The sequence below is a fragment of the Heteronotia binoei genome, chromosome 5, assembly GCF_032191835.1.
Source record: "Heteronotia binoei isolate CCM8104 ecotype False Entrance Well chromosome 5, APGP_CSIRO_Hbin_v1, whole genome shotgun sequence".
Taxonomy (NCBI): domain Eukaryota; kingdom Metazoa; phylum Chordata; class Lepidosauria; order Squamata; family Gekkonidae; genus Heteronotia; species Heteronotia binoei.
The window spans coordinates 138,984,897-139,007,464 of NC_083227.1; the positions used below are offsets into that span (position 1 = coordinate 138,984,897).

Here is a 22,568-nt window from a genome sequence, read left to right on the forward strand (position 1 = left end):
TTTTATACAATGTAATAAAAGGTAATCAAAGAAAGCAAAATTTTGTGTGATTTCTCATTACCAAAGCAAGCAACATTGAAATGGAAAAGGGAGTGGTTAATGAAGAAAGGTAGAATCGATTAGTTAAAAAAGAAAAGGTAGAGCCAAAAGGAGGAACCAACTGGAAGGGGTGTGGCTAGAAGAAAAGGAGCTGTACTAAAGGAAAAAGGAGGCCCACTTATAGTTTTTTGCCCAGAGCCCACACAACTGCAACTAGCCCTGCTCCCATGTATAAAGCACAAATAATGCATACCTAAATCGCTGCCATCCCTGAATGTTTCAGGTGATGAGTAACTATTTGTTCCATCACCAGATTCTGTATTAATTTCTATACTAGAATCCAAGCACTCTAGCAGAAAGTCTGAAACACCAGTTGGTAGGGTCATCCCTGTAATTAAGGAGAACATGTAAAAATATTTGAATCATTTAAAATATTCTGCATAAACATGAATGTCACTCCTACCAAAGGACACAAAATTTTAAGGTTTGGGTTTCATTTTGTTAAAATCTATACCTCTCCAATCCAGACTATATTTGTATAGGTTTATATATTTGTATAAAACTGCAAACAGAAAAGACACATAACAAAGCTAATAGTTGCAAGAAGAGTTACCAATGAAGTACATATTGTATTCTTATTATATTAAAACTAGCAATTTTCTCCAGGCCAGTTTGACCAGGGATCCTGTTTTTTTGCCATCTTCTGGGTATGGAGCAGGGGTAACTGCGGTATGGGGAGAAGTATTTGCGAATTTCCTGCATAGTGCAGGGCGTTGGACTAGGTGACCCTGGAGGTCCCTTCCAACTCTATGATTCTTATATTTCCAATACAGAAACCACATTATTCAGGTTCCACTATACTCACTGTAATATTTATTCTTTATACTGAGCACAACACACATTGTATGAATGAATAAATACCACCTCTGAATGTAGCTACAGTAATTTGTTTGGAATATTAACTTTTATCAAATTGATTTAACTAATTAATAGGGATTTACAAGACACTGATATTCTACATTCTTTTCCCCCTAAGATGGACAGTAGAGTCACCAACCAGGCAGCCTACCCAACTCCTGCTATTTCCCTAAATCTATAATTTAACATTCTCTATTATTCCTGGAAATAGCCGGTGCCCCAATCCTGGTTGCACAATAAATATGGAAAAGGAGAGCCAACTATGAGCAGCAAATAAACAGAAAGGATCCACTGGTTAACTTTATAGACTCTGCTGCTAGCCCATTCAGGTTCTCAAGGCATTCAATAGACAAGATACACCGTTGTCTACTGAATTTTTCAGCAAAGTACATTTGAACATTCAGTAGATTCAAATCTAATGATTAACTGGGTGCATTATCTGAACCAACCTTACAAGTACCAACCCAAAGTGTAAGCATTTTGAATATACTTCATTCCTTATAGCTTCATCCCAGAATTTCTTCCCCTTTCTAATGCCATATATCAAGTTTACAAAACTTAATATAAATTAGCCTGCCCTGCCCTCAAGATAGCCTAGGCTAGCCCAATCTCATCAGATCTTGCAAGCTAACCAGAGTTGGCCCTGGTCAGTATTTGGATGAGACCACCAAGGGCACTACACAGAAACAGGCAATGGCAAACCATCTCTGAATGTCTCTTGCCTTGAAAACTCTATGGAGTCACCATATACTGGTTGAGACTTGATGGCAAAACCCAAAAGTTAGCTTGCATGAGAAATGCTGAAGGACAGGCAATGGAATTGACATACGAAACCAATGTATTATTTAAAAGTATTTTACATGACTAGTCCTGCAAGTCAGATTCTAAATATATATTTGGAAGTAAAGAGATCTTGATTCCATTACAGTTAAGCATACTAACCTGAACTAGTCTCACTATTTCCCAGGCTTTCTCTACTTCCAGTGTTTAAATGCAGAGAATCCTAAAGTCAGCATTGGAAGATTCAGATGGTAAAGCATGATCTAGATGAAACTGAGATTTTCCTTTTTATCATACAAAATTCAACTTCCTGGACATGTATCCCTTCAATACACAGTTTTAGACAATCAATAATTCAAGTTATCTTGTTCTAATTTTGACTAGAAAACTGATATACAAGTGGTAGTGATGAGCTATACTGGTAACTATTGCAAGTTGCATAATAACCACTTACTCATCAGGGGGAGAAAGACTGCCACTTCAAAACTAACAATTATCAAGATACAGAGCAGTACTTACTGTATACAAAGCCGAACAATGGGCTGAATTACTGAAAAGGAAGAGCTTCCTGAAAAGTCTCTTTTCCACAACATAAACTTGATGAAATGTTTTTTCTGATAGCACCCCAATGATATGTCCTATATTCCCAATTCACATGGCTTCCAAAATTAATTTCCTCATCACTAAATATTATTGATTTAGAACCGTTAGAACACACCACTACAGCTACCCACCTGAATGAAACATCATTAGTTGCATGAAAATTATCTTATATGTAGTTTGATAAGGTGTAAATCAGGGGTGTCAAACATGCAGTTTGAGGGCTGAATCAGGCCCCTGAAGGGTTCCTATCAGGCCCCTGAGCAACCGGCTGTCATCTGCTTCCTCCTCCCTCTCTTGCTTCCTTCTGCATAACAGCTTGCTTTGCAAGGCTTGCTCAATCGCACAGGAGCTACAGAGCAAAACCTCTATTTCTCCAATAGCTGAGGCTTCTCCCTTGGGGAGGAAGGGGAGAGGAGTAGCTTGCTTTGCCAGGCTCTCCCAATTGCAGAGCAGAGCTACTGAGCCAAGCCTCTCTTCCTTCTATTGGCTGAGGCTCCTACCCTTCCCAGTCCCCTACGGAGGGAAGGAAAGAACCAGAACTTCCTTTGCCCAGTTCCCTGAATCCTATGGGAGAAATACAAAGGAAGCATCTTTAAGACCAATGACTGCTAATGTTTTAAGCATGTTTTAAATTGTTTAAAAATATATTTGTGTTTGTCTGTGTTCTTTATAAAAATTATATCTCTGCTACCTAATCTTAAATAGGTACACACATGGCCTGGCCCGACATGGTTCGACCCAACCCAGCCCAGCAAGGTCTCATTTATGTCAGATCCAGCCCTCATAACAAATGAGTTCGACACTGGTGTAAATGGTAATTCCTTTTTCAGATGCTATTAAGAAATCTAACAATAACATTCTTACCTGAGATGTATTACTGTCCATATTCTTGATATTTTCATTCATATTCATGCCTGTGCTCTCATTATAGTTCATTTCAACACTACACAAAAAAGAGAAACAACAAAATTATGGGGCTATATTCCTCATGGAATAGTTCAAACCTTCTCTACTATTTGGCCCCTCCTGACAAATGGTGGTTGCCCCTAATTTTGAACATGTTACAACTATCCAACACCCTGAAAAGCTGAAGTTTACTTTACAACTACTATGGAGATACAACCAAAATGTAGCAAGTTAGCCCCCCAAAAGGAGTAAGTCTGTCCTCTATGCCTACAAATACACAATAGATGGTTTGATACCACAACTTTGAAATCCTTCCAAAAATCAACCTACAGAGTATTTCATGTGAGTGTAATACTGTACCTTTGTTCAGCTGAAAAGCAATCTACCTTAGAGGTTTCTTGAATTGCTGGTAATGTTTTTGCACTGACACTTCCAGTCTGCCCTGGAGGAAAGCAAACACTTACTCAAATACTAGATTACCAAAACCAACCGGGAAAAATTGCCCAGTTTTAAGATCTGAGATTTTAACACAGATTAGGTTCCATTGTGTAAAACAACAACAAAGCAATGCTACACGATGCATTTGTCAGAAAAAAAAGTGACAGATTGCTTTTCACTAGCATAGTAATTTTTTAAAAAATCTCAGATACACATAATTAATCCCTTTGCAATTAATCCGCAGGGCCGGGAGCAGCTTATCTACAATATATCTTCAGCGCACACACACACTGGCACAGAGAATACGTTTTCTCCAAGGTCATCCAATTGCAATTACCCTGCCTGGGGTGGGGGAATCAGCTAACGGAAACACAACTCTGGTAAATGATGAGGAACGAAGAAAAAGAAGACTATCAAGGGGATTTGCTTTTTCAAAGGAAAGCAACTTGAACGACCATTCTAACAGAACCCTGGTATTATCGCAGCTGTTAATTTCCCTCTCTCCAGAGCTTTGCAAGAAGAACTCTTTCACCTTTTAATTGTTGGTAGGTTTTATTATTGTTGTCACTTCCACATCAGTTTATTACAAATCCATATCTATTTTTTAATTACGTCTTTCCAAATGGGATATACTCCCCCTTCTGGAAATGCAGTTTTATGCATTGTAAACAATCTGCCTATAGTGAGTAGAAAACTTTAGGGGCATCAGTTATTGGCATTGGTCATTTCTGAGGTAGAAGAATTATCAAGAAATTATTTACTTTTCTACTCAGTGGTCATATGAGGATATCAGGAACTGCGTCCCACTTGATGGCAATTCTTCAGCTTCAAAAAGGGTTGCAAATGCCCACTGGGAACAGGATTTATGTTTGTACAAGCTTTGCCATCTGTTCTTTGCATTTCAAGAGGAAAAAATTATTTTGGTGACCCAGAACACAAATCTCTCTTTTAGTCAGACCCACCTCCCAATTAAACAAAATTGTTTCTGATCCTGCAAAGTAATTTTATAAAGTGAACACTGCCAAACTCCCCAAAAGAGGAGTTCTGGATAAAGTATTAGGTCTTGATTAATAATAAACAATTATGCCAACAATGTCCTACTACCATAAGAACTATTTGCCACAAGTTAACTGAGATGAACCTGTGTAGCCCAATTCTTGCTTACGAAGAATCCTTCAAACTCAAAGCCAGGGCAAGCATCATCCCCTCGCTTCACTACTTCTTAGCAATGCTGTAAGAGTAGGTAAAGACTGATAATGCAATCCTGCACAAAGTTACTCCAGTCTAAGCCTTAGCCTATTGATTTTTAAAAACCTAGATTGGCATGACTCTGCATAGGATTGCACTGTACATTTCCCATTTTTAAGTCAAAATCAACCTGACACTTTTCTTCAACAGCTCATAGAATCCACACCTCTAGATGAATATGTAATTAGCTATCATATGTTACTAGGAATAAGGTCTGTTGTGAAGAAAAATACAATGGGCTCTAGAAAGAGGCTCTGGGGCGAGTGCCCCCCCCCGCTTGCTGTCTAAAAAGTGAAAGCATTCACTCCCAAGACTCAGAATTGGTAAAAAAGAAAAAAAAGGAGCTAGCTAAAGCCAAGAGTCCATCTTTCCTCCTCCTCCCATCAATATTACATGAGAAAACAACCCCTTGATGAAAAAGGCATTCAACAAGTAATGATAAATGCCCACCACGATAGTGTATATCCATATATAGTTAGAAAAGATCTCATCAACATTATATATACATATAAATAAAGAGTGTCTGATAGGAATTTTGCTTGATATCTGCAGGGTCATAACAAAATCTGGTTTCCTCTTGTAAGATTTCTTGAAGCCATCTTGTAGAGACTCAAGCTGAAGTGCTTGAAGCAAAATATTACCACTGTCTAGATCTGACTCCATGTATGTCCTGCCTTGATGATTAACCATAATGTTACTGGCAGGGGTTCCAACAGTATTGTATATTGGCCTCTTCTAAGCTTGAAAAATGTATGTCTCAAGTCATTCCTTTTATTTAGAGATTCAGCCAAAAGATCCAGAAAGACAAGTATATTGTCATCCTGGTGCTTTAAGAAGCCATGTTTACAATATGCTTTGCTTCGTTCTACTGCCTGCAAATTCAACGACGATGTCTCTAGACCAAGTTGCAGATGGTATATACAAAGAGCCCACGCAAAAAGCCCTTTTGATAAGAGGGGCAATGCCTTCTTCAAGTTGTAAGATAGTTGAAAACCAATTTGTAATAAATGTTACAAGATGAGAATTATCTTCCGCTTGCTCAGCAGTGCCCCTAAATTTATTAATTCACTGGGGGCATTCTCAATAGCAAGGATTTCATCTCAAGACTGGCTTTCTTGTTCTTGTAGATAATAAATGTTATCTTGAGAAGCTAGGCACATTTCCATTGTGGAATGTAAGAGACCGGAGCTCAAGCTTCGGGTGTCCATCTTACTTGCAGTCAACACTCCATTTCTCTACAAAATTCATTACTGATCATCATCTTCAAGCCACAACCCTTGAAAGCAGGGAGGATTAACAAAGCATGAGGTTCTTGGGCTTGTCCAGGGATAGCAACTACAGCGAGTGTAATGATTTGAATTCATATACGAGTGTTCCTTCAATTGTTGGTAAGTTGCAGTAGAGAAAGCGGGTGAAAGGAGGAATGAGTGAGGTGAATGGTTGTTGACAGAGAGTGTGGGCAGAACTAACAAGTATGTGTGGAAAGAGAGACAGAGAGAGAAGTCAGCCAGCAGTTAACTCTCAGCAGAGTGACAGCAGTTAACAGTCAGATGTGGTCAGTCAGCACTCTACAGAGTCTGAGAAGTCATCTTCTGATTAGAACCCCATACTAGTGCTGTGAAAGGCGTTAAGATTCTAGGGAAGAAAAACAGAATACTTTAGAGGACATATTAGAGGCTAGACAGAGAGCCAAAACCTAATATTGTAAGAGTATTGTAGGAGTGCGAGAGACAGGCGGTGCATTCACACTACACTAAATAACGTGTCTTACATCTGGATTTTTGCTATTCTTACACAGTAAAAATCCAGATGTAAAATGCATTATTTAGTGTGGTGAAAATGCACCAAGAAACTGTCAGAAAGTTAAAAAGAGAAAAGAGGATTTGAGAGTGAGAAGTGTGTGAAGGGAGTGACACCTCTCAGAAGTTATTATTATTCACTGAAGAATTAAGCTATAAACATCTTGAAACCAATACACTTGAACATATGAAGCTGCCTTATACTGAATCAGACCCTTGGTCCATCAAAGTCAGTATTGTCTTCTCAGACTGGCAGCGGCTCTCCAGGGTCTCAAGCTGAGGTTTTCACACCTATTTGCCTGGACCCTTTTTTGGAGATGCCGGGGATTGAACCTGGGACCTTCTGGTTTCCAAGCAGATGCTCTACCACTGAGCCACCGTCCCTCCACTTATTGTACAAATAAATGTTTATTTTGTTTTATATTAACCTGGAGTCCTATGATATTGAATTATAAGAGTCTCATCCTCAGGGTCACATAGTCCAACGAAGAAGCCTTAGAGCTTGGGCACAATTCAGTGGGGAATGTTAAATAAAGTGTTTGGAATTAAATTCCTGGTGACAGCATTATGTACTTTAAGAGGGAAGTTGTGAAAGTGAGCTTTATGTATGAACATGGATTTCACCGTTTCTAACGAATATATGCCATCCTGTGCATAGCACAGGTTCAAATGCCTTCACATGTTACACCCCCCTGGACACAGAAATCATTTCCATTTAGAAAGCACAGTTAATTAAGATATAACTACAACTCTTCCCCCCCCCCCCACTTCAACAAAACAGATGGAGCAAAAAGAAAGAATGATCAGCCATTAAGTTCAACTTGCCTATTCTGAGAAAGATAGTTCATAAGGAGACAATGGCAACACTTTTTTCCTCCCCAGAATTAGTAACAAATTGAATGACATAAGCCAAACAAATTTTGAAAAAAAAGAACAAAGAACATAAAAACTGGGGTAGTTCAATCTTCTAACCTCTTATTGATTCAAACAGGCCATGAAGGGACTTTCTATGTCACTCCTAGCAGACCTAGTAGAGTTCAATTTATGCCTCTAATTAAAACCACAGTTGAAAGGATTTTGCACATGGGCCTGAGCATACGCATACAGACACTCCACCATCCACCTCAGAAATGCAGATTATGGCCATTATTTGGACAGAACCTATGCTGACATTCTCATGTCTTATGTATAGAATCAAAGAATCACAGAGTTGGAAGGGACCTCCAGGGTCATCTAGTCCAACCCCCTACACAATGCAGGAAATTCACAATTATCTCCCCCCACGCCCCCAGTGATCTCTGTTCCATGCCCAGAAGATGGTGGGAAAAAAACCACTATAAGATTCCTGGTCAAACTGGTCTCAAGAAAATTGCTTCCTTACCCCAAAGCGGTGATCATCATTTCCCTGGGTGTGTAAGAAAGGGCCATGAGAACTCAACACTGACGCAAACTTTCCTGCCCTCTCTCTCATGATCTGCCTAAGTTCACAGAATCAGTACTGCTGTCAAATGGCCATCTAGTCTCTGTTTAAAAACCTCCAAAGGAGAGCCCACCACCTCCTGAGGAAGCCTGTTCCACTGAGGAACCACTTTAACTGTGAAGAAGTTTTTCCTAATGTTTAGCTGGGATCGGGCCTTCTCCATAGCAGCTCCCCTACTGTGGAACCAACTCCCGGAGGAGGTACGGGCCCTGCGATGTTTAGACCAATTCTGCAGGGCCTGCAAGACCCACCTCTTTAAAATAGCCTTCACTTAGTACCGAGCCAAGAAAGTCCTGCTGGATATGTTTTACATTTTAGTCACTGAATTTTATGGAAGATCTTAACTATAGCACCATAATGTTAATCTTAATGCAAGTTTTAATGATTTTACGGATGATTTTATAATTGAAATTGTAACTATTGTATATGGTTTTATTGTACATTGTATTTATGTGTTGTGAGCCGCCCTGAGCCTGCTTTTGCGGGGAGGGCGGGATATAAATAAAAAGTATTAGTATTATTATTATTATATTAGCCAAAAACTCTTTTGATTTAATTTCAACTTGTTGATTCTGGCCCAACCTTCTGAGGTGAAATAAAACAACTCCGCACCATCCTCTATATGACAGCCCTTCAAGTATCTGAAGATGGATATATTACCTCACAGTCCTCTCCTTTCCAGGCTAAACGTACCCAGCTTCTTTGACCTTTCCTCATAGGACTTGGTTTCCAGATCCGTCATCATCTTCGTTGCCCTCCTTGGGACTCATTCCATCTTGTCTATATCCTTCTTAAATTGTGTTGCCCAAAACAGAGCACAATTCTCTAGACGAGGTCTCACCAGAATAAAGGCATACTATCACTTTGCATGATCTGGACAGTAAAATTCTGTTGATGCAGCCCAAAGTCACATTTGCCTTTTTAGCTACTGCATCACACTGCTACTTGTGTTCTACTATGGTCTACTAAGAGAGCCCTAGATCCTTTTCACACATATTACTGCCAAGACAACACACAGCTAGTCCATAGCATTATAGAATTATTTACAAGAGAACTTTTTGTACCAGGCACAACAAAATGCATTGAACCCAGTCACAAAGGAAGGAAAGTGCATTGCACAGGGCAAAAATTAATACTTTTGGCACAAGGCTGCCTCTTACGTTTGGAAATCAGGTTTAAGCACTGCCTAGAGGCATTCCTCCTGCCCACAATACCAGGAACTACCATGTCTGGCACAGGAGAAGCACAATGCGTATTTGTTCGGGTCTTCCTTTTCCCAGAATAGGTGCGCAATTTGTTCCAATCCATCTTACTTGTTTTTTCTCTGTAGAACAGCGCAGGCTGCAAGGCAAAAGAGCATAGTGAGAAGAGTTTTTATCAACGGGGGAGGTGGGAAAAGAGATCTCCAAACACTGTTGCCACAAAAGTGTGGGCCAACTGCTTTCACAAACACAGAAACCATCCTACCCATAATCTGTGGGAACAATGTAGTCAAGTTTCAAAGGTTTCTTACTGAGGGTCATCAACAAATGGGAATCACTCATTGGTGCTTTATGCATCCAGAAGTTCTACCTATCAGAGAGCTTTGTATCACTTAGGTTAGAATAAGCTCTTGCCAGGGGTTATTGATTCCACTTACACTCTTCTGGTTTGCTCCTCAAAGGTGAAAATAAATCCTAAAAGAAGAAGAAGAAGATATTGGATTTCTATCCCGCCCTCCACTCCGAAGAGTCTCAGAGCGGCTCACAATCTCCTTTACCTTCCTCCCCCACAACAGACACCCTGTGAGGTGGGTGGGGCTGGAGAGGGCTCTCACAGCAGCTGCCCTTTCAAGGACAACTTCTGCCAGAGCTATGGCTGACCCAAGGCCATGCTAGCAGGTGCAAGTGGAGGAGTGGGGAATCAAACCCGGTTCTCCCAGATAAGAGTCCGCACACTTAACCACTACACCAAACTGGCTCTCTAAAAGGGTTGTTCTACTCAGACTTCACGTGAGTCGCCTGTGCTCCTTTCGGAAACGCTAGAATAAGCCAGCATTCATAATTGGGCTCAGTTTGGATCCATTATCCAACCTCATACTACTTATTTAGGGATTATTTCAGAGGTTAGAGGCCATAGCAAAACAGCTGGTCTAAGACTTACACTAAAATCTCAGGCAACCCCTTGGTACAACAACCAAACTCCTCCTCTCCGAGCCTCCCCGCCGACTAACCTCCTCATCAAACACGCCTCGCCTCGCCTCACCTCCACCCGACACTGAGAAAGGGGAGAAACGGTAAGGCGTGATGATAGGCAGCACCTACCATCCAATAACGATCCAGAACTTCATTCGGGACGCCAATCCCGTAGCCCCGCCCACTGCAGGAAGGAGCATTTCCAAGCGCGGGCAAGTGAATGCTTTGCAAGCTCCGCCCTTTCGGTGCCCTCCCAGTTTCTTAACTCTTTGGGTGCCTTGTTGTGGTCTTAAAGGAATCGCGTCGGTAAACGAGGAGTTTGTTTCTAGGTAAACCCGGGTAGGGTCGTGCTTCATAATGCTTTTTTTGAAAAGTTCCTCCGTGGAACTCCTTGGTCTCTTCTCTCTTGAAAACTCACCCTCTTTAATTGCGCGAGCGGCCATTCTCACGCATTTTTATTTTAACGTGAAGGGAGGATGATGAGAGTTACGCTATCTGGTATCGAACGCTGTAACTCAGCTGCTTACGCTGTTGTTTTAGCCGTGCTATAATGCACTTGTTCCATTAGGGCGATGCTACTCGGCGTGTCCAGGGTCTTTAGAAGGGTCTTTAGAAGACCTTACCTAGTGTGGCTCGCGCTACATCTTTCCCGAAGTTGGGCTAGGGCCAGGCTGTTGCCAATAGGGCTTGTGGTGCGCAGATGGTTGGCACTTTTAAACAGCCACCGACGGAGAGACGAGTACTTACGGTTTCCCCAATCTGTGTGCCAAGAATAGGGTTGCCAAGTCCAATTCAAGAAATATCTGGGGAGTTTGGGGGTGGAGCCAGGAGACTTTGGGGGTGGAGCCAAGATCAAGGCTGTGACAAGCATAATTGAACTTCAAAGGGAGTTCTGGCCATCACATTTAAAGGGACTGCACACCTTTTCAATTCCTTCCTTCCATAGGAAATAATGAAGGATAGGGGCACCTTCTTTTGGGGCTCATAGAATTGGACCCCCTTGTCCAATCTTTTTGAAACTTGGGGGGTATTTTGGGGAGAGGCACTAGATGCTAAACTGAAAATTTGGTTCCTCTACCCCAAAAAACAGCCCCTCCAGAGCCCCAGATACTCGCAGATCAATTCTCCATGATTTTCTATGGGAATAAATCTCCATAGGGAATAACAGAGTTCCCAACAGACATTTCCCTCCCCTCCCCCCGCTTTCTGACGACCCTGAAGCAGGGGGGGTCTCCAAACCAGGGGATCCCCTGCCCCCACCTGGGGATTGGCAACCCTAGCCAAGAAAGACATGAGGGGACATAATTTAATTTGGGGCTAAATGTAAATTTTCCTTTTCAAAGTACTATAAGGTTCTTGGAGGATGTACTGTATGGCATTATACCCTGCTGATCTCCCCTCATCAAACCCCACCATCCCGAAGTTCCACCAGCAAATTGAAAGGAATTTCCCAGTTCAGAACTGGGAACCTACAATGGCTTAACCGTCATCAGATGGAGTGGGGGAGAGAATGGGAGATTCCCTATAGTTTTTTTTTTTTTAAACACAAGTGAACATTTCCCTGCATACCCCAAGAATCACTGAGGATACAGAAACTTCACCATAATCCAGGGGGCCCTTGTTTTTGATTCCACTGATAGGCACATGACCATCAGTTTCATTAAAGAATAATGGTGTGAAATTTTCAAAAGACTAAATTCTGTTGATAAATACATGAACATATTACGTAGTGATGTTCCTGGCTGTTTTTGTTTTGTTCAGTAGAGGGCAGTCAGAATCACATGTTGAACATGCTGGTTCCGCTTGTCTGAGCTGCTAGTTTTGCAATCCTGTATTGCTTTTTAAAATTTTAATCTCACGGTTATTGTTATTATCTTTTATTTCCTGACAGTGTGATCTATAATATAAACCAGAGTTTCCCAAACTTTTCTTTCCCATGGCCCGGTTATTTTTACACTTCTCCTTTGTGGCCCACTAAAATTTGGGGTGGAGCCAGGAGACTTTGGGGGTGGAGCCAGGAATTATGTCATTTCCTGTGGTGTCAAGGACCAAGTGATGTCACGGGGCACACTGAACCAAAATTCCACCTTTGCCTGTGATGTCACTTCCAGGCCACTCCCCCAAACCTGCCTCTTCTTCAGAAGTAAATTCATTTTCAGAAAAATCTCTCTGAAACTCATGCTGAGTTAAAATGGGGGTGGAAAGTGGGCGGTCCTCTCTTTTCACCCCCACACCTGCATGCACCTATCTGTTTGTGTGTTCTTCTCCAGCTTGTAAGCACTCCTAATGCCCATGTTCAATTGCCTGCACCACCTACACATCCCTTCCTCAACAGCACTGGCCAGTGTATGCAGTTGCGAGTGCTGTTGCCATTGCCATCAGGAATGCCAGCACTGTGTACCACCCACACTGAGCCCTGGCAGCTGCTCTACCTCAAAATATGCTGACACATTTAGTAGGCTCTTCCTTCAGCTGCTGCTACTGGAACCCTGCCTCAAGCTGCAACCAAGTCTGTGCATATGTGGGTTTTAGAAATTTCAGCCCCTGATTTCACCTGACTTTCCCCCTCTGGGTTAAATTTATTTATTTATTTATTCTATGACTTATATCCCGCCCTTCCCATAAAATGGCTCAGGGCGGCTCACACCAAACGATAAAACAATAAACAAAGTGCAAAATTATTACAATTAAAAAGTCAAAGCATTTAAAAACCTTAAAATCTTAACATTAAAACTATACCGTATATTTCACTAAAGTCTGATAAGCTACATTAATCTAGTCAGGCGTAGGCTAGCCGGAAGAGGCTTGTCTTACAGGCCCTGCGGAACTGAGTAAGATTCCGCAGGGCCCTCACCTCTTCCGGCAGCTGGTTCCACCATGTGGGGGCCATTGTAGAAAAGGCCCTGTCTCTGGTTGTCTTGAGACGGACTTCTTTGGGCCCGGGGATGGTGAGAAGGTTTTGCGTCCCAGACCTCAGTACTCTCTGGGGAACGTGTGGGGAGAGACGGTCCTTCAGGTAGGCAGGTCCCAGGCCATATAGGGCTTTAAAGGTAATGACCAGCACCTTGTACCGGACCCGGTATATTATTGGAAGCCAGTGCAGAGCCCGAAGACCCGGCCGAATGTGCCCCCACCTTGGGAGGCCCAATAACAGCCGGGCCGCGGCATTCTGCACCAGCTGCAATTTCCGGGTCCGGCACAGGGGCAGCCCCATGTAGAGGGCATTGCAGTAATCCAACCTCGAGGTGACCGTAGCATGGATCACTGTTGCTAGGTCGTCGCAGTCCAGGAAGGGGGCCAACTGCCTTGCCCGCCTAAGATGAAAAAACGCGGACTTGGCAGTGGTTGCTATCTGAGCCTCCATCTTTAGGGACGGCTCCAGTAGCACCCCCAGGCTTTTGACCCTGTCCGCCGCCATCAGCGGCGCACCGTCAAAAGCTGGTAGGGGGATTTCCCCCCCTGGACCACGACGGCCCAAACAAAGGACCTCTGTCTTCGCAGGATTCAGTCTTAGTCCACTCAGTCTGAGCCACTCAGCCACGGCCTGTAGTGCCCGGTCCAGGTTTTCTGGGGCGCAGACCGGTCGGTCGTCCATAAGTAGATAGAGCTGGGTGTCATCCGCATACTGGTGACACCCCAGCCCATACCTTCGGGCAATCTGGGCAAGAGGTCGCATATAGATGTTAAATAACATCGGGGAGAGAACCGCTCCCTGGGGCACTCCACAATTAAGTGTGTGCCTCCGGGATAGCTCCCCCCCAATTGCGACCCTTTGTCCCCGACCTTCAAGGAAAGAGGAAAGCCACTGCAAGGCCAACCCCTGAATCCCCGCATCGGCGAGGCGGCAAGTCAGTAACCGATGGTCGACCATATCGAACGCCGCCGATAGGTCCAACAGCATCAGCACTGCCGAGCCACCCCGATCCAGATGCCGTTGAAGGTCATCTACCAGGGCAACCAACACCGTCTCCGTCCCGTGACCTGGGCAAAAGCCGGATTGGAGTGGGTCAAGGACGGAAGCGTCCTCCAGGAAAGTCTGTAGCTGCCTCGCCACTGCCCTCTCGATAAGTTTGCCCAGGAAGGGCAAATTTGAGACCGGCCTATAGTGTGCCAATTGGGCCGGGTCTAAAGATGGTTTTTTAAAGAGGGGACGGACCACAGCCTCTTTGAGCGGCGCTGGAAAGAGCCCTTCTGTCAGGGATCTGTTTATGATATCCCGTATAAAATATTTTGTTATTTTTTGAATTTCAAAACACTTCAAGGTAAGTTGTTTAAGTTAAAGCAGACTCCTGGGCTGAGCAAACCGCCAAAATGTTATACTTTGACAGGGTGGGATAGCCAGAGTTCTTCAGCAAAGGAAAACACATTACTAGGGTGGCTCAGTCAAACAGGGAAAGGAAAATAGAGGGAATATTTTGCTTCTAAGGGAGGTAAGTGGGGCATGATAGCTTTTCATGTGCACTCAGCAGAGATTGTTTTGAATTAAACATCTAACTCTCCCACTTTCTAAAGCCCTCTCATTTCTATATACTTCCTAATAAGAACAATGAACGTTAATTGCTGCACATTCCACCCTCACATTATTGCATTTTATGCAATACACACACTGCCGTTCCATTTACTCAAGTCTTATTATCATCAATATATCTAATTTTGAACAATGGTGTTAGATGCAAGATTTTAAAAAATCTACACTGCGGTCAAGGATAACCCCCAGAATTTCAGGAACCCCACCCCCCTCAAAATAATAAAAGGCAGGGAGATTCTGTGAAATCACAATATCACTGTGGTATTACCTAGCAAGCAAGGCCTAGGCAATTCTAGCATGACTGCAGGTTGGGGGAAAGCAGCATCAGTGTGGGAAAGGGAAGTGATGAAAAAGTGGGAACGGGTAAAATGGAGGAAGGGCTTGGAAGAGGGAGAACAGAAAATGGGCAAGAAGAGTGCATAATTAACAAGTTGAGAAGAGAGGTAGTGGAAAACAAGGTGGGGGAGAGAAATCAGAGGAAGAGGTAGGGAGAGGGGGCAATGCGGAGGGAAGAGTTTCCCTCTCTCACAAGTCTCCTAGATCCTCAGGTACCTGTAGAATATTATTTGGAAATTATTTGCATAGATCAAGCCACATATTCAGAAAATACCTGTCCCAGGAGTATAAGGGAAACAGTCAAACATACAATCCCAGGAGCATAATAAGGGATTGCATGTGGTTGAATAACCTCCCTCCAAAGCATCTTGCAATCAAAGCAAATATAAAACCAGAATCCGTTTCCCTGGCATAGCTTTCAGGGGGAAGGGGAGATTAAAGCATATTTCAGTATCTGTTTTCTGAAGTGGTGCAGTTGAACCCTGTGTTTTTTGGGGAGCTAGTTATTTTCTCTTGAGCTAATAGAGTTGTTGAGAGAACAAAATATACTGCCCAAAGAAGGAGGGTGGGATTAAAAATGTGACAAGAGAGAGGCTTTATTAAAGTAAGAACAAGCCTTGAGACATGTAATAAAAATGTATAGGTTTTCATCCTTTTGAGTACTTTGATATTCTTGTTTCATTGTATGGGGCAGAAACAGGAATCTGTTTTTATTGCAGCATAATCTAACAGTTGCATGAGCTTTCCACTGCTTAAAGCACTGGTCTTTCTGAATGTTGTTCATCTGACTATGTGGAAATGGTGTCATCATGTATCAACACAAAACTGCCTGTCAACTGGAGACAGTAAATACATACACAAGATGGAAAAAATAAGTGGAATAATTATCTCAAGTTTATTTTAAACACATGGTCTGAAAAAAATACTATGCATTTCCAGTTATTGGTTCATGTTAAACAAGCTCATACATTTGGTTACGTAGTTACTGCCAATTTAATAACAAGTTCATAAATTCAGATCATCACAAGCTCCTGAATAACTGTCTTCAATGAGATTTGAATCAGAAAGTTCACTAAAGATTTCTGTGATGGACCTTAGATTCTATTATTCCTTTGGTCATTTAGAAAATAAAACTCAGTATTAATTTAGTGTAGGCACTCATTTTTGAATGACTGGTTATTGATCATAAACACTGGAATAAAGATTTTATAAAATATTTTATTTGTCAGTTAAGAGGAGCATTGACAGATTTCAAGAAATCTGATGGTCTGTTTTTTATAAAATGTTTCCACATTTGCATCTTTGTATTGTAGGTATACAGGCAGAGATACCAAAACTGGAAAAACCTTTTTGCTTATCATGATTTTAAATGTCTGGACAGGTTCAGTCCCTTCATTTTTCTTCAGCAAAAAATAAACTATATGTACAAAAATGGTATTTTGAGTGTGTCTTTGCTGCTGTATTTGAATGCAAGTAGATTGTGCTATTGCATGACAGAAGATAAAATGAGAAGTGCAGTGAAGTACTGTTATCTCACAGAAAAATCCTAATTGGTGACAGGTGTTGTACGTGATGCATGTGTGACTTCAGGGTTTCTTCCCAATCATAAGAAGCTTTTGCTCTAATGCAGGTAGTGTGAACAAGTGCAAAGGAGTACAGGGTTCCTGTGGCTCCAACTCTGTTGTAGAAGTAGAAAACAGGATTATTGAAAGCGCATTGTTCAAATTTTCTCTTCTACAGAGGTGTGCTCCCTTGTATCTGGATTCCTTAAAAGGATATTTATTGCTTAACGTTTCATCGGTCAAGCCCACCATCTGAATAACACCAATTATTCTTTGTAAACAAAACTCACAAATACCACTGAAATTACTTTCAGAAATCACTCTGGAAGTTCACATTGACAGGTTTGGGATACCGTAGCTGTCATTCTTTTAAAAAAATTGAATAACTTTATTTTTTGGATTTCTATTCTGCCCCCCCCCCCCAAGTGTTCAGCTTGACATTGCCAGTGAACTAATCTTATCTTGCAGCCCATGTTTACTGAGAGGATAATTGTCAACATATATCATACATTCAGTGTAGGGATTCCATATAAGTTTAGTATTACTGCTGAATCAAATGAAAATCCACTCAGGAAAAGCCTGAGAATCTTTTTAATTTGTTTCAGTGTTTTTAGTTTAAAAAATCTACATGGAAGGATGGGCATCCAGCCAGCCATGCATTTGCATACCCATTAATGCAGACTACATTTCCACTGCTCAACAGGAAATCTGTATATGTAGAGATGCTTCCACATTAGTCATTCCTCTCTGCTGTTGTCATCATTCCTTCAATTATGCCCGAGACTCCAGATGCAATTTCTGCTCAATTATTCATTCTTATTTTGGCCCTGGCATTGCCTGTTTTGTTTTTGGTGGGTTTAAAAATAATTTTTTAAAATAGTAGCTGTAGTCAATTTTGGAACTTCCATCGTAATTTGTATTGAAATATTTTCAAGTGTAAACTGATGTATTTATTTATATATCTAATTTATACCCTGCCTTTCATCCCAGTGGGAACCCAGAGCAACTTACATTATTCTCCTGTCCTCTGATTTGCTCTCAGAACAACCCCGAGAGGGTGTGACTGGCCCAAGTTCACCCAGTTAGCTCTCATGGCAGAGTGGACATTTGAATCTGGATATCCCAGATCCTAGTCTGGCACTCTGACTACTACACAATAGTGGCTGTTTTGGTGCTCTTCAGTCATTTGGACTAGAGACATAGACCTGTAATACACTCTTCTGTCACCAGGATTAGAGATGTTAGCTGCCTCCCCCTTCCACCATTACTTGTACTAAAATACCTGCTTTTCTTTGTTATGGTGTTGAAACTGCAGCCCATTCCAACTTTCAAGGCAAAATGAGGTAAAATTTAATTTTTGTATAGCTACAGCAGGGATTTATTAATTTCACTCTTAAAGACATTAAATATATATTCACTCCACAAAGCCAAGCAGAGAAAGGATTACCTATCAGGAATTCTGCAGTGGGGCAAGGGCCAGGTGTCTGGTTTGATTTCTATCAACAGCATTTGTGGGCACTTTAAACTGGGAGAAATTCTTCTAGCATCACTATCTCTTTGAAGATGATCCATTGTGTGGGGGCTACATTTTAAGCCATCAGTGCTGAATCTACTTGTATAGTGTTAACATTTCAATATTATGGATGGATACCATCCATTAAGCTTTCCAGCCAGTATTCAGTTAAATTCTACAATACATTCAGTTAAGTTCTACAAACATCTTGTTTGTTTTGGGGGTGATTCTTTCTGCACAGGCTTCTTCACAACTCTCCCCCTTACAATTTCTGAACGAAGTATTTTCCAGAGTTTTCTATGAGGCATCAGCACATTATTTAAATTGTCATATTTCATGCAAAAATAGTATATTCTTTTGAAGTGTACATTCATTTTATTTACATAGAGATCACAGATTTGTGCTTTTCACACATGGAAAACTGAGGATCATCATATCAAGTTAATTTTCATTCTTAGAAAACTGTTAGAGCTATTATCGGATATATGCAATAAAAATAAAGTCCAAGGCATGAAAAAGAAACTTTACTGTTAATACTGGCAACAAGGTGCTGTAAAAATATTTACTCGGCAGAGAAACTGCTGTTTTTTTCATACAGAATATTGGGATAATTAATATTTCAGTATAGGATTATTCTTCAAACATGATTCATTCCTTAATGGTGATTTTAAAAAACCCCTCCCATACTTTTTGGCTCATTTGTATTTTAATGGGAAGACTATTCTTTTAGCAGAGCATTTTCATAATGTAAAGCTATGCAACATTCTCTTAATCTGTAGAAATGCTTGGATTTTGTTATAAAATGTCATAATTACATATTAGTCCTAGGGAAAGGTTATACATGTATGCTCGTCACTCAGTAGCTGCAAACTGAAGTGATGTCTTTGATGTATTGAAACAGTTACAACAGCTTTTAACATCACAGATTAAACTTCTGTATTGCCAAACATCATGTCATGGATGAAGTTCACACATGTAGAGCTTCTTCAGTTATCAGGATCCTGGAGCCACAAAAAGCTCAATAACTTTTTTCCCAATAATGCATATGTGATGAATGGGTGGGTACTTTTTTGAAATTTTAACAGCCGAAATTCTGATTTAAACTGGACTTGCATCAGTTTGGTTTCAGTGATGTTGATGCCATGTTGATTTGTTCTTTTTCATTATCATGTGGGATTTGGATCAGACTGTGAACCTTTAAATTGACTGCTGCTATGATTCTAAACATGTGCTGATTTACCTGCCTGCTGGCATAACTTCGCGGCTTGGTCCATTGTACCTGATTCCATTGGACAAGTTCATACTAACTGGTGTTCATTGCAACAACTTTTTATAATCTGGTGATTAGTGCTGGGACTAACACTTGGATCCTAAATATTCTACCCATCTTCAGTTATGTAACACTATGGTCTGCTGTATGCCATTTGTGTAAGAATGAATATATTCCATCCTATACATTTATTTTCTAGCGCAGGTAGTCTTAGGGTCAATTTAAATTCAAGTCTTTTGGTTTAACTCATTTGTGCCTTCCTAAGCATCCCTCTAACATGTTAAGCCTAAGTGTGTTTACCTAGAAAGATTATGCCTTTCACAGGATATGGGGAGCTATAAGGATTCATCTCATATAAAATTTAAAAGCCTAAAATTCATCCCTCAGGCCCTTTCCATGTTATCTTTCATGTAATGTTAACTACCTGCTCAAATATTCTTTAAACACTTAATAATCAATATCAGGAAAAGTAACTTTTAAATTGCTTTCATACCATTCCATGTCACTGAGTTAATAAGACTTCTAAGTATTTTCCATGTTTAGAAACAGACCAAGTGACAAGGAAGACAGTAATCCATCATGCCAATGATTCCTCACTTTGCCTTGTCACAAGAGCATCTTATACTGCTTAACATCTCTAGGTTGCTCCTTTTCCCTCTTGCAAACAACAGGACCCGGTTTATGAACAGCATAGAGAGTCAGTTAGAGGGGCTATAGTTACTGGTAACTGCCCTACATAGATTCAATAACTCCAATCCTCAAGATATAAAAAGTACAACTGGAAAAAAAAACACTTGTTAATTTAAGACAAAGGTCATGATCCAGCCAATGCTATGCCCTCTAAAGTCTTTTTAAGTCTAAAAGGAAATGTAAAAAAAATCTAACAAAACTTAATTTCAGTAGGAGTAATGTGAGCACATGATTACTTGCACAATGAAAACGGATAATAATAATATATATATATATACATGAAAATGGATTTGGAAATTTTTAACAATGGCTGGATCGTCTCCAACATGTTCCTACAGACTGCTTTAAAGAATTAAATGTTATTATCCAATGAGCTTCTGCACAGATTAAAACAAAACATTTTTTAAAACATGCCAATTATACAGGGATAACATGTTAGTTTAATTTGTGTGCCACTTTTCTCCATTATTTACATCTCTCAGAAATGTGCATTATAAATCATTCTTCCCCAGTATCTCATAAACCTTGTTTGGGGAAAAAAGCTTCCATATGATTTCCCATCCAAATATGGAAATTAGAATGTTCACTATCTGCTAGAAAACTACAGCTTGGCATTTGAGTGCCAATCTAGTTACTGGCCTTAGAGGAAAGGTAGAAAGAAGACACTAAACCAGATCCTCCTCCGTTGTTTTGCACTGATACTACAGAAAAGCTGAGCAATAGAAATTGAGATCTTCAGGTATGTAAGAATAAAATGAATCCTGTAATCCAACAGAATGAGGACCTTACAACCTTATCAACATTTGAATATATGGCATATAGACGACAATTGCACATGTATATATTTTTAGATATTTGGAAACTTTTCATAGATGCTTATCTGTAGACTCATCACCATTGTGGTTATATTATGTGATATTTTGTTTTTTTTTTGGAGGTTGCAATTTTTTAAAAAATGAAACTTTTACCAGCTGGGCAACTGACAAAAGATAGAAAAACTGAACACCCCCATTTTTAACCCACCAGAAATACTATATCAAATATAGCCTTGCAGCCTTTTTTTAACCCAAATTGTTTGGAACACATATTAATAAATTCAGCTTTATATAAAAACTTATTCATTCACTTAATCTTTTCTTGCTTTAATTCCTCAGTCAAACAGGGTATTCCAGGAAAAGTATGGGACCTTTGGCCCAATAGTTTTGTAGTCCTTTTACCTTAGAATTTGCAGTAGGCAAGTTCTATAAGAAAGGAAATGAATGTTTGTCTTCACTGCTCACTGAATTGATATAGCAGCAGCTCTATATAGGTAGGATATTTTATAGCATACTTATTACGTAGATGATTTCAGAAATGAATGCGGTTCTAGTGAAAGAAGTCCAAATCTGTCTGCTGCTTTAAGAGTGGGACCTTGAACAGCTAACCCAAATTCTCCCGATGGAGTAATGTGGTACAGCCACATGGGAGAAAAAATATGAACTAGTCCAACCACACCTCCTGGCACTGCTTCCTGGAAGCAACACACAAGAGTATGGTAGCATATATTTTAGCTGCCCTGTTACATGAAACTCCATCAGATGGCAGCAGCAGTCATTATGGTCATGAATTACTGCTTCTGCAGATTGTAGAAGATTTTAAAGTATTTGAACTGGGTGTGTGTCCCAATTGCAAACACAAAATGTCATGGCTATCCATTTGCACTTCTAGTAATACATTTACATAACCTCCTGCTTTGAAAAGTGTTTTATTCTCCTATATGCATATCCTTTTAAATCTTTATTTTACACCTATTTCAGAATAGCCAATAACTTAATTTATGCCCACATGGGAACATCCAAGCATCACATGAAGTCTTGAGCAAGTGGTTATTTCTGCATTGAAACCCTGAACATTTATTTAGGGGAATTCTGAGATGCTGTGGGGTTGAAATGGGTCCTAAAAATATAAGAATGGTTCTTCCTAGCCTTTGTAACTCTTATTCAGCAAAAGTTAATTATTAAATGGATGCACCAGAAAGGCACCGACTTCTGTTGCCGCATTTAAGAAGCTAAAATGACTAAGAGAAACTTAATGTCAGCTTCTTAAAGCAATGAGCTCACAATGAGGGAATACCTCATGGCAAAAGCCAGGCATTGTATCACTGCAGTCCAACCATACTATACAGGAACTCTCAAGTTTGTTGCCTTAACATGACAGGAGAGCTGGGCTTCACAGACTTGGAATCAGGGCTCAAATTTAACTGCACACATCACACATGTGCAAGATCAAAAACAGGCATTAGTGC

General features: G+C 40.6%; 1 protein-coding gene across 1 annotated transcript in view; it reads right to left on the reverse strand.

Annotated features, from left to right (window-relative positions):
• MEIKIN (meiotic kinetochore factor) overlaps positions 1-10,570 on the reverse strand; it is a 32,091-nt gene extending 21,521 nt beyond the window's left edge. The window contains exons 1-6 of the mRNA XM_060238334.1: positions 10,515-10,570; positions 9,372-9,552; positions 3,607-3,688; positions 3,205-3,283; positions 1,900-1,960; positions 293-427 (exon numbers count right to left, since the gene is read on the reverse strand). Of these exons, the coding sequence (XP_060094317.1) occupies positions 293-427; positions 1,900-1,960; positions 3,205-3,283; positions 3,607-3,688; positions 9,372-9,552; positions 10,515-10,517 (541 nt within the window). The 5' untranslated portion in view covers positions 10,518-10,570. The remainder of the gene's footprint in view (positions 1-292; positions 428-1,899; positions 1,961-3,204; positions 3,284-3,606; positions 3,689-9,371; positions 9,553-10,514) is intronic.
• Between the last annotated feature and the right edge of the window lie 11,998 nt (positions 10,571-22,568).